This window comes from Takifugu flavidus, chromosome 3 (assembly GCF_003711565.1).
Source record: "Takifugu flavidus isolate HTHZ2018 chromosome 3, ASM371156v2, whole genome shotgun sequence".
Classification (NCBI taxonomy): Eukaryota; Metazoa; Chordata; class Actinopteri; order Tetraodontiformes; family Tetraodontidae; genus Takifugu; species Takifugu flavidus.
The window spans coordinates 15,679,186-15,698,221 of record NC_079522.1 but is presented as its reverse complement, the minus strand read 5'-3'; the positions used below and the strand labels follow the sequence as shown (position 1 = coordinate 15,698,221).

At 40.3% G+C, this 19,036-nt stretch overlaps 1 protein-coding gene across 4 annotated transcripts in view; it reads left to right on the top strand.

Annotated features, from left to right (window-relative positions):
* LOC130522633 (E3 ubiquitin-protein ligase Midline-1-like) overlaps positions 1-5,479 on the top strand; it is a 47,058-nt gene extending 41,579 nt beyond the window's left edge. For all 4 annotated transcript variants that reach the window (XM_057027196.1, XM_057027195.1, XM_057027198.1 and 1 more), the window contains 5 exons: positions 111-238; positions 1,048-1,191; positions 2,935-3,096; positions 3,176-3,383; positions 3,462-5,479. In XM_057027196.1, the coding sequence (XP_056883176.1) occupies positions 111-238; positions 1,048-1,191; positions 2,935-3,096; positions 3,176-3,383; positions 3,462-3,810 (991 nt within the window). In that variant the 3' untranslated portion in view covers positions 3,811-5,479. The remainder of the gene's footprint in view (positions 1-110; positions 239-1,047; positions 1,192-2,934; positions 3,097-3,175; positions 3,384-3,461) is intronic.
* Positions 5,480-19,036: the final 13,557 nt, after the last annotated feature.

Genomic DNA, 19,036 nt, shown 5'->3' with positions numbered 1-19,036 from the left:
TTGCAAGTTTCTTGCTCTAACATTTTTGTATCTGTAGGTGTAAAATCAGTTAGAATAATCCAACAAATGCAACATTAATGCCTCTTTTTGCTCTTTTTCCATCATTCTAGGGTTTCCATGGCAACTGCATCAACCCAAGTACTGATCCCTGAGATTCACCTGACAGACACTTTTGATACGTTTGCCCTGGACTTTGGCAGAGAGAAGAAGTTGTTGGAAAACCTGGATTATCTCACTGGTAAAACTTTTGCTGTCTCCTAAAAGTGAAACATATAAGCGACTCAACCAATTATTACTGAAAACTATTTCTCACTATTTCTCACGGGAGCCAATCACAAGGTGTCATCAACAATGAGTGCATCACAACATCATGTGAGGAGGACCTGAAGGCCTGTGAAAAATAGCTGGCTCATATTTATTCTCTGTAATGGACAAGGGCTTTGCTGGAGGGCCTTTTCACTAAGTGAATCAGTCTGAATCACTCCACTATGTGCAGCCACTCATGGCAGAAGGCTTGAGATGGGGGGGGGTAGAGTGACAGACTCAGAAAAAAATAGGAAGTGGCCTTACAATCAATTCAAGCTGTGCCTTTGTGTCTTTTTTCCCCTTCGCTTTGCTAACGGCTACATGCTTTGAACGCAAAGACGCGTTTGTCTTATTTTTCCCCCTTTAAGCAATGCAGCTTATTATTAAAAAAGTGTACAAAAACGCTGATTTGGCATCTCTTGTGGTTACGTAATGACCCACATTTGTCACTGCTAAAGGGACTGTGATATTTACTCTTCCTGCTGTGATAATGTGTTCAGCTGAATATTTTATCATATCTGCTCCGTATTGCTTTAATTGCTCAACGCACCACTCGACTGGAAAGAACATGTTCAATCCCCTGTGTAACGAAGCATTGACTTCATAAACCAAACTGCATAAACAAAAACAAGGTTAATTGGGGCAACAGTTTGTCAAAATAATTGACAGTGTAGTTTTAAAATGATTACATGTTCATATCTTTTGGAAACCGAGACTGACGACACTTTTCACCCTCCGCAGCTCCCAACGCTCCGTCCATAAGGGAGGAGCTGTGCACGGCATCTTACGACACCATCGCTGTCCACTGGACATCGGACGATGAATTCACAGTGGTGTCATACGAACTCCAGTACGCAATCTTCACCGGACAGTCCAACATCGCCAGTGAGTAGTTTGATGAACTCATCACTCTCCTCTGGTGCAGCTGCTGGAGCTGACTGCTCGAGTTGTCTGACACTGTTGACACCGACGTTCTTTCTTTTCCCAATCAGTGGAAGCAACATGCAGCACCACTGGAGATTATTCCATTATTTTCATAGAAATTGCTGATGGGTTTGAATTCCCCTTGCAGAGAGTATGGGCATGCTAGCATGCTGTCACGCTCCGACTGGAGATCGTGACAATATAAGCAGCTCAAAGGTCAAACCAAATGACACATGCTCGCTCATGGCAATACAACCTTTTTGAAGCAAATATTAGAAACCATACCAGCCTTCCTTTTATTCCTCCACCTTTTCTTGTCACTCAGGGCTACAATAACTTATGATGTTCCTCTCAGAGCTTTCGTGACGTTTTCCTCTGGCCAACACTTCCCTTTGGGTGTCTCGAATTTATGACATGCTTCTTCTGAGAAATGACAAATTTCCGGCAGCAGAATCTCTTGAAGGGACACCTGGAGGCCTTTATGCTAGCATCAAACAACAGTAGCTTATGACAGAGGGAAGATTTGACAATGGTGCCTCAAGACTTCACTAAATTCACGAACCTAGATTCATAATAAGATGTAGCAACACCTGCCTGGATGAAAACTGAGGTCTGGGTATCAGATGTTTCTTCAACTTTTACATCAGAGCACTAAATCATTGCCTTTTTGTTCTCTTTAATCTACTTTCCTTCAGCTGTACTTTTTCACTTGTTGTTTGTGTCTTGTCGCTATCTCACCACTTTAAAGACTAACTTGAGACTGATCCCTTGTCTTTCCCCTCACCGAGACACCCCGGGGCTTTCTCACCTCATGTTTTCCACGCACGATAATGTCAGAGAGGTGTTGCTGTTTGCATGCAAGTCACGAGTTGGACGCTTCCCCCGTGGAGAGATGAATCACTGTTCACAAAGTCTTCCAATGTCAACACAAAGACAACAGCCTTAACTTGTTCACCTCAGCCTTTACAAAACTCCTCCAGGGAAAATTGACTTTGGCTTTGGTTTGCAAATGTCATAAAATCATTCAAGTTTAAACCAGGATTATTTTCATTTTGTTTGTATTTTTGATCGCTGATGATGATAGGCGGTGGATAATTTGCATAGATTTCACAGGCAGGGCGACGGCAGCAACAAATGCCTTGCTACAAAAGGCAAATGCGTGCACGCGGGCATTCAGACTCGCCTGAGGATTATACAGAGACGCACACGCCAAAACACTGTCGCTTTGAAGCCAGCAAAGGTGCAAATGCCTTTTCACACATTTTCATCTGTGCTCTCCAACACAGGCTTACCCATAAGTATTAAATAATAATCTCACACGGCTGTATTTCACATCCTCTGAAGGATTCATTATTTGGCTTTTTGCCATCGTCAAAGTCCTCAATGTCTTCAACACATCTTTTGAAGCACATGCTTTTTAATAAACACGTCTTTCAAAATTGCTACCTTATGATGTCTTAAATATTCACCCTTCTGGTTTCTGTTAGCCACTGCTTATTCCTCATGGGTATACAAGGTTTAGTATACAGCCTGGACAGTGGAAATACAGCTGTATAAAATGTAGGAAACCTATTAAATTAACCTAATTTCTCTGCTGGAAGAAGCCAAGACGAACGCTTGGAACCCCAATTTCTGTCCAACACAACTGATGAACTGGATTTTCATTTTCCACTCATCTGGGCCTGTTTTGTATTGACTTGCCAGGTCTGTGTAACTCGTTGGACAGCTGGATGATTGTTCCCAACATCAAGCAGAACCACTACACCGTGCATGGTCTGCAGAGCGGCACCAAGTACATCTTTGTTGTCAAGGCCATCAACCAAGCAGGAAGCAGAAGCAGCGAACCTGCAACTCTGAAGACCAACAGTCAGTACAAACGGACTAAAAGCGTGACTTTTTTACATGTTATGCCTGTTTAATGTATATTGCTCTTCTGTTTCACCAGGTCAACCCTTTAAACTGGATCCAAAATCTGCGCACAAGAAATTGAAGGTGTCACATGACAACCTGACAGTGGAGCGGGATGAGACCACTTCCAAAAAAGGCCACAGCCAGGAGCGTTTCAGCAGCCAGAGCAGCTATGGAGTGGTTGGAAATGTCTACATTGACAGTGGTCGGCACTACTGGGAGGCTTTGATTGGCGGGAGCACATGGTGAGGGTTTTGGTTATTTTAGGCTTTAAAAATGTTGATATCTAGAATAGAAGTGTAAATGTGCTGTGTACTCTTCAGGTACGCTGTGGGCATAGCCTACAAATCATGCCCCAAGCATGAGTGGATCGGCAAAAACTCGGCCTCCTGGGTGCTGTGCCGCTGCAACAACTCCTGGGCAGTGCGCCACAACAGCAAAGAGTTTGCTATCGAGCCCTTGCCCCACTTGCGACGCGTGGGGGTTCTGCTGGACTATGACGCCGGCTGCGTCACTTTCTACGATGCAGTGGGTTCCCAGCACCTGCACACATTCCACGTGTCCTTTGCTCAACCTATCTGCCCTGTGTTCAATGTGTGGAACAGGTGTCTGACAATCCTCACTGGCCTTCCTATCCCTGACCATCTAGAAGGACTGGACCCCCAAGACTAGAGAGTACAGAGAATCAGGGATAAATCCAGCTAGGACGAGCGATCCTAAAGCTGCATGAGGCACAATTGTATGATACCATACTGCATATTTCCTACCTTCTCTTTCTTAGGTCATGAAGTTTTATTTAAGTTTGCCTCCTGCAGCTTTAAATTACAAAGACAAGAGCTAATGTTTAGCGGTTATCGTTAATTATGCCTCAAAAGTGGAGCAACAGCAAAAACATTTGGCTGGGTCATGCGATTGAGATGCCAGTGAAGCGTCGGATTAGTACTTCAGGAGGGGCACAAAATCAGTTTCTAACTTTCATCTCATCAGACATAGCACTTTGAAAACCTTTGAATCACATCTTCTGCACAGAACCAGGTCAGCCAGCCACGAGGCATTGGTTAGATTGAGCCCAGCTAGCACATGCTAGCTTCGGATTTTGTCCAGAAAGTTCCTTCTTACCCTTGAGTCATCAAATAATGATTCTCTGATGATGAATAATTGATGTCATTCTGAATGCCCTGATCTGTGGTTAGCCAAGGATGCAGATGTGATGCAAGAATTACATTTTTGCAGGAATTTGGACAAATATAATCACAGGAAAGTGCCGGACAATGTAAATCTTGTAAATTCACCCTACTGATTATACTTCCCTGATGACAAAGCCACCAAAATAGCCATTATTGTCTGTCCTGGTGTCTTTACAAACATAATAGAGCTGCAGAATTATTTTGGAAGTGAAAAAGGAAATAGCTAATGAGATGCGAATCAAATACAAAACTCCCTTAAAAGGTAGACCTTGTTTTTGCACATGTTGGTCATATGTTATTCAGAGTTTCTCTAGCCCAAAAGGGTAAAATAATGTTGGTGCAATTAACAATGTTGAGAAGGTGTTGTGTTCTTAATGAGTTAGCATGTTGATTTTGTTTTTGGCAGCTTGACAGGGCCTGCCGTTATAATTTCATGTGGTACATGATGATTTGTTTTTTCTCTTTCTGCGGCCCCAGGTTATAATTAAATGTGGGGTGTAAATGGCTCATTTTGGTTTTGTTTTATCACTATTGTATAAATCAAGCTGTTGAGTAAAACATTTCCTTGTTAAAATCCCAGAATGATTCATTTACTTGAAAAATTGGTTTTTAAACACTTGCAGCTGGTATTTGACAAAAAAGTCACTCAGAGTCACTTCAGTGGATCAAAAAACAGCTCAGCACAGAGGACCTCACTATTCTTTTTCTGACTCTTAATTTCATGTTTTCCTAGTTAAAAAAATCAAAACAAAACATAAAAAGAGCAACAAAAAAACCTGCCAGAATAGTCCATTTGCGATTTGATAAACAAATAAAATAGTTACTAAAGTAACCATATATGATGCTTCCTACTGTAAATATAAAAATCTGTTTGGTATTTTGTATTGTTGCTTTGTTTCAATACCTGGTACACTTAAAAGTAACAGAAGGAATAACCTGTTATCTGTTCCAATTCAAACTGTGCATTTTCATTGTGTCACAAATGCGAACGTGCACTTCTTAATTTAACGTTTCCATCCTAACTTTCTGACCATGGTGTAATACTGTTTGTACTGTCTGCAGACCTTTTTGTTGTGGATGTGGGCACTTGTTTCACTGTCATCTGAGATGTGTTCATGAGAAGTTCAAAAATAAAAATTCCTTTTCACATGAAACCATATTTTCTTCCTTGGTTTTGTCTTTCTTTTACCCAAGAGGGCAAAGTCGTGCCTGCAGCCATTTCCGAGCTTCATTGTGAGAAATATAAACACAAGAGCAGTTTAAGGAGGGTTCATGAACCCAAGTCCAGTTATCGAAACTGTAAAATATTGATGTGTTTAAGAGTGAAGTCTCCTTGCTGCAGCCTTTTTTACAGGCATGAATATGATTAGCTACTCGGGACTCTGGCAGTTTAATACGAAACAACTCAACTACATGTTTTTAGATGGACAAGGATTCAAGGTTTGGCATTATGAAGGTGTTTTCTAAATTCCCATTCCCCAAAACACACCATAATCAGATCTTTTGGTAAAGCTTCGCCCGCATCAAGAAAATCCACACTAACAGGTGTGTAAACCAAAAGGGACCGATTGGAAAAGCTTCTAACAAGGGTATGAAACACCTAACCTTCAAAACTATATTCATTCATTTTTCAATATTTCTGTCTGAAGTGCAGTTTCAGTATGCGAGACAGGATGTGTCTGGCTTATAAATGGTTCCCAACCTTAAATAATAACCCAAACTTCAGCCACAAAGTCAGTTCAAGATGGGACTGTGCATTAGCTTTGTGTTCAGTGTTAAATGTTCCTTTTCTTCAGTGCAGCATCGCTAGGCCAGTTTAGGATTTTCCCACAACAAGAGGAAACAGTTGAGTTTTCTGTAAAGGTTCCCGTGGAAATGGTTGCCTCCTTCTGAGCTTCCAGGAGCAATTGCTTTCAGCTTATGGGCCTTGATGGCGGTCTTGCCACTAAACTGCTAGCATGAGAGGGAGCTTTGGGTGTTTCAAAAAAATAAATAAAAGTTTTAGTGGCATAAGCGGGAACAAAAATGAGTTTACTCAGTGCTTCGATTGGTACACAATGAAAGGACACAGAGGCAGTTTGCAGGTCACTGTTGGTAAATAACTGAGGTATGTGCCTGTTTATCCATCATCCAACCGGGTCCAGAGAGGGGATGTTGAAGATAGCAGGGCTGCACCGTGTTATTGTGCTAATCATTGACAAGCTGGCCATGACAAGTGTTGACAACATGACAAGTGTTGACAACAGCTGCCGCGCTGTTCGCAACCTTTGGTTTAGTATGTGATCTGAAAGGCTTCATCAGAGACAGAAACTACCGACAGGCTGCTTTAAATGCTATTTTCTTCACATTTTCACCAGTCCAGCAGCTATTATAGGTGTTGTCTACCGTAAGAATAAAACACCTGTGGTCCCATAATGAACTTTGACATTTTCCTCTGAGTGAATTCAGCCAATATCAGCACTTGAAACGTTGTTATTGACCCTTCTGCTGTTTTCTTTTTTTTGAAGGCTTTACGAAGCATTTTAAACGATCAATATGGTTACTTGTGCTGTCTAGAGAGTTTGAGCTTCACCAAAACGTATTGCAAACATTCAGGGCTGGCTATTTTATTGATCTGTAAAATGGACTCACTGATACATTAGCCTTCATTTATTTTTCCCTGTTTTATTTCTCTGTTTTATTGATCTATATTTTGAGTTGAAATTTGAATCACTGACCTTTTCCTTCTAGAGTTATTCACATACCTTTAGGCTAAAATGTAATGCTGTATTGATACATAACACACATGGGTCTATTAAAAAAATACATACACAAATCATCTATTTTATAATCCCAAATCATATTATAAGCATATCATACTGATTTAGATGTGTCTGTCTGACCCAAAGATGTATTTAGGTTTGTGTGGAGTGTCGTGCAGAGTATTGAGGATAAATACCCAAACTAACCAGCAGGTGTCACTATTAGTATTGAAGAAAATCCTTCATAAAGCGTCACACTGACACTGAGACACTGAAATGTCACGGGACAGGGTTATAAGAAGATAATTACACAACACCATTTGCAAAATCAGTTGTTTGTGATCTTACAATCAAATACCCTTGAGCAAAGCCCTGATGCCTAATTACCCCCAGAGATGATATTTCATACGTTTTATCATCAGGTGAATTAGATAATTGCCACACACTGCATGTAACATAGCCACCACAGAAGAAATCATACACCCGCTGTGATGAAACAATTGGTCGCGTGAGGATGAAATTACAATTATTATTGGGATTTCATTAGCTATCGTGGCTAACAGATTCAGATTCTTAACTGTAGGTGATTGGATCAGCTGCATGCCAGCCTAACAGCGAATCAAAGGGGTTATCAACCGTGCGTTTCCGACTCGGAGTGGTTAAAGGAGATCCACCTCCTGCCTGTTGGCAATTTGGTTGATGTCAGGAAAGGTCACATGACATTGCTGCTTTAATCTGTAACAGTGAATCTTACAGGGAAAGGGACTAATATAGCCACGGAGGCTTAATGACTGTCATCTCTATGACCTCACAAAGCACAAAATCCCGGAAGTTTTTCCCCGGCTTGCATATATTGATGGTGGGAGGCTTAAATACTATTGTTTTCTTCAGCCAACAATTAGGCTATGCTAATTACACGGTATAGCTGTTGGGAGGCTTCAAGATTACAAAAGGTATTTCTTTCCTTTCTTTCATGGTTTTCAGCTTCTCAAGTACAGCTAGCAGCTCAGCATCATTAGCATGAAAAAGCAAAAGGGCTTAAAACCTGTTTTCAGTAACAATAATTTTGGAAATTGCAGGTCCTACTTTGACGGTTTAGGAATAGTAAAGCTTGATCTGGTTTATGTTGTTTCATCCCTCTATCTTGATAGTTCTGAAAATAAAACCACATAGTGGGACTTTAAGGGCGCTTGCAGGCACCCGTCTTGAATTGTAATTGGCTTCAACAGAAGAATTAAGTCTGTTCTTTTATAGGCACATTTATGTAACAATTATACAGTGAGAATCATTACATTATCTACCATAACATGTATCTTTAACTACTTCATATTTCAGTACTATAAATCTTAATTTGGCTCTTAAAGTCTATAACACAACTATCGATTGGCAGTATTATCAATATAAGGAGAAAATGTTAGACTTAATTGAGAGAGGTAATTATATTCTGGTCATGTGACTTACAGGGTGCACTCAGGACTGCAGCATTTAGCTGTAAGCTGCAGCCTGCACCGTAATCAAGGCCACACCTCAGCACAGACGAGAGCAGAATTCCTCCCTCAGATGTTTCAGCAGGCTCCGCATGACTCTTGCCTTCCACAACTTTACTGGTTTATCCATGACAGCAGCCTCCTCGTACTGCTGTACAGTCGCAGTCAGCGGTTCAAGTAATGAGCACAATTTAGGGAGAATCAGAAATGGGCAGATGCTACTATGAAACGTATTTCGTGAAACAAGGTAGTCACAACTATTTGCATCACTTTCAAATCATGAAATATTATTTCCAGCTTTTTGTGAGCAATGCTGGCTATTTTTTCTTCTTCTTTTCCAGTCTGGCGTGTTTCCCCATTTCATTGTTTTCTATTCTAAAAACAATCTCTCCCACCATCTTAGCAATCAACTCCTTTTTCTGACTGATAATTTCATTCCAACCGCCAGTCAAGAATCCAATTAGTCTGCACCGCTCAATCAAAAAAGAGAAAAAAAAATCTTCAGTCAGTTTGAAACAAAGTTGGACAGACATGCTTTTATCATCCAGCAGCCTAATTAAGGGACAGTAATTTATTGCACTCCAAATGGGCAAGAGCTAGTTTGCACTCAAGTAATTGGGAAATTAAATAAATATATTTAAGAACCACAAAGAAGGTAGCCACCAAGAAATGATAAATGCATTAATTAAAAGGTAGCCGACAGTTGTTGTCTGGAGCTGAGTGTTCTTCATTTTCTCCTTTTGAGCCAGTCCACACCTTTTTTTTAATTTTTAAATGTTTCCCAAGAAATCCTCGAGGGCAAAATGCAACACAGGTGATCTGAGGACTTGGAGACTTTTTTGTATCAGCTTTTGAAATTCAGGGCAGCAGCGGGTGTATCAGCAACACATCACCTTTTTTTTTTTATAAGGAGAGAACCAGAGAGGGTGTCTGACCCATCAAGGTGGCAGAACAAAGAGCTGTGTTTCTTTGTGTGTGCAGCTGGTGCTCTCTTGAATTTTTGCAATTTTGCAGAAACAACCAAAGCAAATTTTTGAATCCTTTGAGTGGAAGATTTCTGTGGTGTGACCTGACTTGTCAGCATGTTGTCCCACTTTGTTGACGACGTGTGCATTGTACGGTATGCACCATATATTTTTTTATGTGTTTCGTATTGATCTATCTACATTTAACAAGCTTGGTAACCCCTCTAGTTTTGTGGTGGTAATTAAAAGGCATGTAAAAAGATAACACCTTCATGTGTCTCACCTCTCATAATAATGTGCCTTCATATTTGCACATAGAGCCTATTGAGATATTGGTCTTTTGGCATCACTGTTGCCATGGAAATAGCATTGTCCTGCCTTTGCCACATTTTCTGAGAACCTCAGTTAACATTTTTAGATGGGGACTGGCAGATCTGGTAAGCTACAGCTGTGGAGGAGGGGCAGAACATTGACTGGATACAGGGGGTGCTTAGCATTCTAGATGAGGTGGGTGTACAGTACTGAGGGTTTTTTTTTTCATGATACAAAGAAGGTATGAGTATAAAATGTGTTGGTTTGAATAAGAGAAAGTGACAGTATGGGGAAAATATCAGGAACAAACATAAATGTGAACAAGGTGAAGGCAACAGAGAGTATACATATGTGTGATATTAGGTGTGGGAAGGTGACAGAAACAGAAAGATGCACTTTTGGGTATGAAAACCTGCTGCGTGTGGGTGTGCATATATACAGTATTGACTGCATTTGGTCTTGCTTGAGCACACTTGCACAGAGGAGAACGGATATGACAGGCCTGTCTCTTGTCTCCCCAGAATAATTGCTTAAGGATTACCTGAGGCAAGTCCCGCTGGAGATACTAAGAAATGACACTCCCAGGTGACTCCCTGAATCATGTTCATATCCGGTTGGGGTGTTATTTTGCTTGTATTTGTGTGTGTGTTTATTTGTGTGGTGATCCAGGCTGATATGCTGTCTCCATCGAAGGGACTTGCGCATGACCCTTGAAACACCACGCAAACACACACTTCTAAATCCATCATCAGTGACTCGGCCTAATTTCAGCCGGTAACTATGGAGTTAAATTCATGCACATAAACTGAATGTGTTTTGCAGATATAAAACGTGGTTTTCGAATGTAAAACTCCTTTCACAAAATACAACGTTTTAATAGGGAAATGTGAAGCAAACACTCTACAGTGGAATATTTCTGCTAAAAGTTTAGCGTTCGCACGCGCTGGTGCATAACGCCTGGACACGAACACGGCAATAAAAGACGTCGCTGAACGATTACCAGTCAACCATGATGAGCGGCTCACGAGGAAGTGAGTGTTTGTTTGTGCTGAAAAATGCCTTGTTAACCCAACTCCAGAAATGAGCAGAATGTAAAATCCACTCTCTCACCTGAGGGTTGCTCATTGTGGCTCAATGACCGATCGTCTTCGGACATCTACATCTTTTTTTGCAGCGTTTATGTGGAGTTGGTATTTGACACCACCTGGTGTGAAGGTTGGACTACAAGACACTTGCAAAACCAAAATTTGGTACAAATATTGCGCTGTTTTGTACTTGAGATTTTTGTACACTTGCAGATTTTGGATTCACATTTAGTTTTTCAGAATGTATAAATGGTATTTTTATATATTAAAAACTTGTTTTATATTTGCAAAGCACATTTAGTTCATTTCAGAATCTTTTGGCATGAACTTAACTCCATAGTAACGCTCAACTCCATTTTGCTCCATCAAAGCCAGAATGATGATGCTCCATTACAGAGAGCTTCTCTATCATGTCTGGCAGTGTGAGCGCAGTGGCCCCTCTACCATGGCTGCTAAAGGTCATTTGTATTTAGGGGGTATTTGAGAAGCGGTTGGGATGTATACATGCTACATTAGGTCTGACTGCATGTGTGGAGAACTACATCGGAAATTCCCACTTCTCCTTGCACAACACGCCAGCTTTAGCACACCTGATTACACTATTGATAATGGTCCAAACAATCAGCTATGAAGGCCAAAGCCCACTTCTCCACTTAATGCTAGATGTGTCTGTGGTCGTTAAGCAATTTCCCATTTTGCAAACAAGACAGCTTTTCCTCTAGTTTAAAAAAAAACAAACTCCAGCTACATCAGCCTTTTAAAACAGTCATAAATTGATGAGAGAGGAATGTGATGAAATAACGATACTTCAATTGAATGTCATTCATCTGCTTTTGGTTGGGTTTGGAGTGATAAAGGATATTTCTGATGACTGGCAGCCATTGACCTCTGACAGTGATATTATGGAGTGGATGTATGGAGTTCTAGCAGCATCATGGAAGAGCCAGGGGTCCAATGGCTGAATCGGACCTCTAGTTGTAAGATTTCAAATGTGATGGCCAGAAAAAAATGGTTATATTCTATTGGCAACATATAGAAAACTCTGACCTAATAGAGAAGGACGAAACAGTCGTACAAATCTGCAAGGAACAAGCACGACCTAAGAATACCAAATTTTACTGTGCTGATCACTGAAAAACTGATCACTTCTCAGTTCAACTCGAGCATTTGGAAAGTTTAACAGCTGCCAATGGCATCAAACGTGAAGATGTTTTAAACCAAGTTTGGGATTTAGGCTGAGAGAGCTCTGGAGAAAATTGTACTTTTCCTTCTTACCTACAAAGTCTAGGTTGTTTGAAAAGAAAGAAAAGAAAAAGCATTTTCTTACATCGGTCATTTATTGTTCGGAAAAAGTAAAAATCTGTTTTGATCAAAGTTTTTTGGGATTTTCAAAATTTGTCAGTTCTCTCACAGCAGGGCCATGTGAGCAGTTTGGATATCCCACTAGATTCCCATGTATAAAGTTGAGAAGTAAGTCTCCTTATTTGAATAAAACTATTTTGCACAATAGCCCCAAAACAAAAGCACAATCCATCTTGTTATGAAAGAGCGAAATGGAGGTGTTTTGACTGAGACACTTATTGATTTGACACTGAAATATAGCCTGCTGAAACTAGCTCTTTTCAAATTGACTAGACTTAAATAAATGCCCCCTTAACTGTGAGGTGAGATAGGGAAGTGAATGACAATGTGTAATTTCCCAGTGAGGTTATCCTCAAGTCCACACACCGCATTAAAACATCATCCCTCATTTACTTAGTCTGTGCTGCAAACCTCAATGTAGCCATTAAAGAAGCTGAACAGGAACGTCTGCAGAAAGTGGGTGAAAATGTTTTGCAACAATCTTTTTGGTTTACATGACAGGATACATAATAGATTATAGACCCAGAAATAGGACCAGAAATGCACAAGGATGTTATCTTGTGAGCCCGAAACCTAATGCAATCATCTCTGATTAAAACAGAATGACGCTAATGGTGATAGAAGCAGACAGATAGGTTGGGTAGGTTGTTTGTGAGTCGTGTGTGATGATGTTCCAGCGTCTGCAGGGAACCTGTGAGCAGTGAAAGTTAAAGGTAGCATTCAGTTATAGTCCTCTGTACACAGAGTGCGTGCTGATCCATGGTGGGCCTGGGAGTAGATGAGGGGTGACAGTGATAAGCTCAAAACTCACTGGTCCTTGTATTTCCAGGGCTTATCCTCTGCAGGTTCCAGGGTGCATGATGGAAACCGGTCTGTGCTTGCAGTGTCAATTTGGGTAATAAATGACGACTGAAAGTTTTAAATCACCTTTTATGGATTCAGATGTGAGACTTGAATGCTCCTATGCACACATTTTTCTTGTAGACAAGAAACAATAGTGAATTCACTCAAGTCCTTTAATCTGCAATTGATTCTTTAAAAGTCCTATTTTGCAGGGCTTCCCCTGGAGGCTCCTGATTTACCCAGTGAATCAATAATTTTCTGTGTGTAGTACGACAGCTTACCCAAGATTACTGCTGCAAAAAGCGCTCTTCTAATTACCAACTGAAGTGCAGGACCTCTGTCTTTCAGCTTTAATACATGATTTCTTTTCAAATTTATCTCGAAACACATTTAAATATCTATAAGATCCCACGCCATACTGTAGAATTTGTCACATCTTCAGAAGAGTCAACACAGTGGCCAATGATTTGGGTGGGTGTAGATCCACTGTACAACTCATACATGTGAGTTTTTTCTGTTGGTTTGTGCACTAAACTGAACTGTATCACTGGCAGGGTGGGTCTCGTCTGAAAGTAAAATTGGATATAAATTAATGAAGAGGTCAGAATAAAGTCTCACAAAATGCTATAACTTCAACAAAAAGTACAGATACCATACATCATAAAACCAAATTCATCCAACCCCATGCTTCCTGAAACCTCTTTGTCAGCACTTGTAAAATAAAGATTAGCAAATCGTTAAATCGTTGATCTCAAAAATTCATGGCTAATAAAAACACTGACAATGATTTCAATTGACGACACTAAAAAAAGAGATTAATAATAATGATGACAATGAACCTTTTAGAACAGTCATAAAATTAAGAAGTGTAGGTGCAGTTCACTCATTTCACCAGGAGAGAGTAATAGACACACTATATTGGATTCCTTCCAGACTGGGGATTGTGAGGGAATTGTCTAGTACTTCATCTCCAACCATAAACAATAGAATTGAAACTTCATCTGCATGCACGTGTGTGTCCAGCATGTCCGCGTGTGTATCTGATAGCGTTAAGCTTTAGCCCTCTCCACACATGCTGGAGAACTGGAAGTTTCACGCTGACATTCACCAACAATGGAGGCCACTCCAAACAATGCAAACAGGATGCCTGAGATCATTTCCCTGTGCCTGTGTGTAACAACTTGAAAAAGCCTCTTCCACCCACTGCTCCAGCCTAAGACACTGCTCTAGGAGCAGATTTGTGTAACCATGGAGATTCCTTGCCAGCCGTCCTTTTTCCAAATCATCCCAGATATGCCTCTGTATCTCAAAGATCCGACATGGTTATGCTGCAGCAGTTTTTGGATATGCCTGTAATTACTTCAGGGCAATTTTGAACCTGTTTGCCATTTTAGAGTGCAGCATTAACATCCCCGGGTGTCGTTTGAGTCAAATATCCATTTGACTTAGTCAACTGTGCACCAGAGGAAGGACATAAATGCTCTGGCAACACCTTTTAAGTGCTGGATGTCGTGTGTTCATGGGTAATTGAAGGTGGGCACATGTTACAGCAGGAGTGTTGCATTTCTTGCCAGGCGAGGCCTGTAAAAGGAACTCCGGTGTTTCGACCATTTAATTACGGTCTATTTATTAGAGAGCAGTACATAGAGTGGCTGTTGTAGCCATTTTGCAGTGGAATTCAGAAGTCTTCCAGTTAATTTCTACAAAATATGAGCAAATATGCACAGTCAGTGTAACAGCTCAGTGGCAAGCAAAGAAATTCAAAGAAATTGCTTCCAACCATGTTTAACTTGCTGCATGACAGGATGGGAAAATGTTGCCGATTTTCAACCAGTTCTTTGTTACTTTATTTTTGAAAAACACAATCCCATATGACACATAACATGGAGCTTTCAGGTAGTAGCGGCTAACAATGTCACCCACAATGACTATACAGCTTCATCCTGTATTCAATACAGCCTACACAACACTTTTGCAACGTCAGACTGTGAATAACTGCAAAAGAACCACACATGATACCGCAATTCCAGGATGTCATGCAAAAGATCTTAAAATGGAGGTGGTTTTTCACTTTGTGAATTTGATTATGTTTATAAAAAACATCCCCCTTGTTCTGATTCTTACAGACTTAATGGCTTGTGCATCTATGTTTCTATTAAGTATTTGGAGTCCATCCACAAAGACAATGGATGTTATAGGTCAAAGATAAATCAAACGGGGAAAAAAAACCCAAAACCTCAGATGTGTAAATCAATGGAGACTGAGATTTATCTGAGATTCTTAATCTGTTATTACAGCTTTAGCAGGTCATAAAAAGAAGGGATTCCTTCAAAAAATAGTAAATCATCTAAAATTATTCTACAGATACATTTTCACAAATGTATCTGTAGAATAACGGAAAAAAACAACCCCAAACGTTTCTGAAATGCAAGTGTGGCAGCTAATGCATTGAGATGCTGCCATGGGATTGATGGCTGTGGGAGTAATGCACGCAGTGAGACGCATGTTTTGAAGCAGAAGCAATGCCCTTATATGCTATGCTCCTTATGGTAATGAAATTATTGCCTGGAGGGATTGTGGTTAGGCAGCGTAGGGTTCATAGCACGGAGGAAGTATATTTCAAGGTAGAGATTTGGGGAATTTCAGGAGCATTAGAGGCTGAAAAGTGGAAGGAATAGTCATCTGTGTAATGACAGTAATATTACTGAGGGGAAGTGAGGATAAATTGCAGCAGCGGGCTGGAAGTAAAACTTCAAGATAGTCTGTGTAGATTTCAAAGCACAGCAAGATGTTAAACTAATTTCCAGCAATTCAAAAGCTCTAAAAGGGAATTTTACAGTGAATTATTTCATCTTTTATCTATTATTTGAACTATTAAGTTCCATGCTGATTGCAAGAGTTGATTGAGTTGCCAGTAGGATTCACCATTTTATGTCCCACATTAAATTTTTGAAAAGAAATGCATGTTGTAAGTGACGTATAAATGGAAAGTCTGGGGGACTGATAAGCAGAGTTCTGTCTCAAGGAGTTGAACAAACTGGCAAATAAAGAGCACTAGATAGAGATAAGTAAGATTAGTTACTGGAGTACAGTTAAAACGACGATCATCACTCTGGTTGCAAATGCACCAATAAAATGCTTCTGTTTGCTGATGGCCAGATTGGTTTTTATCAGAATAATGTAAATCTAACCTTATAGAAATGCAAGTATGTAGGCCAGAAAGACCTTTCTGGGCTATTGTCTCCTGAATTCTGAAATTCGTAAAGGCTGGATGCCGCTGCTCTTAGTGGTTGTTCTCCAAATATGCTGAGTTTAGAAGCCTTAGGATGTAAGTTGTGGAATCCCCTCCTTGATGAAATGGATCATCTATCCTTTCCTTTATCTCCCCTCCAAAACACAAAGAACTCTGGATTTTAGGAAAACAGCTCTTTGCTCAAAGAGTATGGCCAGGAAAGGACATAAAAGAAAAAGTGGACAGTAGGTTTAACATTTGGTAAAAAGTAATGCTTTACAATTATGGTAAGTAATTACTTGTTAAAAATTGTCAAGTATATAAAAGGACCAAATGCATTGCCCAAAATGTGGAGATTATTTTCAAAAACCCTGTATAAATTGTGTAATTATCAGTTGCCCTCATTTTGCATTGTCCACCAATGTGGTTTGAGTGTCGTCACACCAAAATAAGTACCACTTCACACTCCTTGAGGACATTGTGCCCCTTTCATACAAATTACAAGCCCATTTCTGTTTTTTCTTGAAATCAAAATGGAACAGCCGGTAATCACCAGTGTCCTCCAAATGCAACCATAGCTTTCAGCCTCTAATGATCAAATTGGTATGGCCATTATGCTGCTATTCCTCAACTCCTAAAATATCCCGTCCAAGACACCAAAGTACTATAAATTGTAGTTTTGTTCTCGATCCAGTTGTGCTGGAGCTGGGTCCATGGATGCAGGAAGATGGTTTTGCTGTATTGTACATGAAATAAAGACTTGAACATAATTTAATGATTTCAACAGTAAGTATAATAGCCAGCTGATTGGATAAAATGAGAACTTTTTACAAAGTAAGCATTACAAAGATTCATTACAAAGTACATCCGTAATAAATAGACAAATTAAAGGAAGACAAAAATGCTAACCATTGATATTAACAGCTGTGCTTTGACTTGCAATTTCTTATTTGTGAGTTTTTGATGCAGCTGGAGGAAGAAAACTGTTATATAAAACAAACTTCATCACTGCATTGACCCATACCAAACTAGGTATGTTTGATAACCAGGGAAGACTTGTGACGGTGTAAAATTAATAAGTAATGAATAAGTTTGACGTTGGATTGCAGTTTCGTTTTTGTCTCTTGCTTTCACAGGTTTGATGTGTTCCTTTACGGGTGCTTTGATTCTGTTGTCAGCATCATGTCTAAGTAAATTAACATAAATGCACCAAAAATGCCTCGTCTGGTTAACCATTGGCTTTTTTTCAGTACATACAACAGCCAGCAAAAAAAGTTTGTGTGCCTGAAATCTACCGGCAAGTTCTGCAACAGAAGGAGAATTAAAAATGAAATATTAATAACTTGTAAAGTTAGAAAACCCCCTGTTGAAAAATACAGACCGAGACTGGCCATTTCAATCTTCACAAACAAGCAATAAAATCTTGAAATTAAACCTGTAAAACTCCTCGGAAAGCTGAGGAGGGAGCTGAGGCTGGTGATTATTCTATTCCTTTAATAGTCTTGTGGCCACATTCTACACTAACTGGAGTCTTTGCTGCAATAAAAGTCATTACAATGGTCATGTTTGGAGGAAATAAATGTGTGTATTACTTTTTCTGGGTGTTAGCTGTGCAAAACAGGCCTCTTCCCTGACAAGTTGCCAAAATGCTTCCATTTTAGTGTTTTATTTGCAAAAGTCATCTGATATATTGTAGGAAGCAGCTGCGAAAACACAGTGACATACAGTAAAATGGGTTGCTACTTAACAATTGATGTTGTCATGTCATACAATACCACACCTATTGAATATAGTTTAACCTGGGAGAAAGGCCTAAATGTTTGCAGTCTCCTGTTTTCATAACTCCACAGTATTTGGGTGGACAGATTTGAACAGGATCTTTTCCAATTGAGACTTTTCCGTGTTCTTTTCAATCATGTCCCCCAAGTGCAGTCTGCCAGCCCTTCACATTAACCTTCCATCCCTGTTCTCCTGACCCTTCCTTACCTCCAGGTCCTCTACGTCCCCTTATCCCACTCTAAATCCCAGCTTGCCTCCAAGGGATCAATTGTACAACAAATTCAATGAATTCTTTGGCAAGGCCCTGCATTTCCACTGAGAGCACCAGTTGCTCTTGAGCTTTGAGTGAAAAGATGGGAAAAAGAAGATGGGCAGAAACTGAGTGGGTGAAAATGAGGGAGCAATACAGAGATAAGGGAAGGGGGGGTAAGACCACCTTTGCGGCCGCTGCATATTTAGCTCAGGCTTTGACGAAGCCTGGCAAAGTGAGGTGCTGGAGTCTAAATGAAAGGTGCCAAGCGGAAATGAAAGGGGGCAAAGGATAAGATCAGGAAATACAATAAGGAGCTGTCTTGTACACCCGCCTCGATGCCAAGAACTGATAATGGAAAGAACAACCTGATGAAGCAGTACTTTTATCTTTCTTGACAGGGAGGTGTGTCCAAGGCCATTATCTTTAGGGATGTGTTGCTTGCATTACGCTTACACCAACATTATTTGTTTGTGGTCTTAAATAGCTCTTTGTAGTTCTTTGGGGCTTGATATTATTTGCCTTCGCTTCCTGCCGCCTCCGTCTCCCTCTCATGATCTTTCATGGCTACCAAGGGGATAAAAGACCTTACAACACAATCGAAGAGAACTAGTGCTTGCTATTCAGCATTGTCCTGTGAATTATAGGGTCCCTC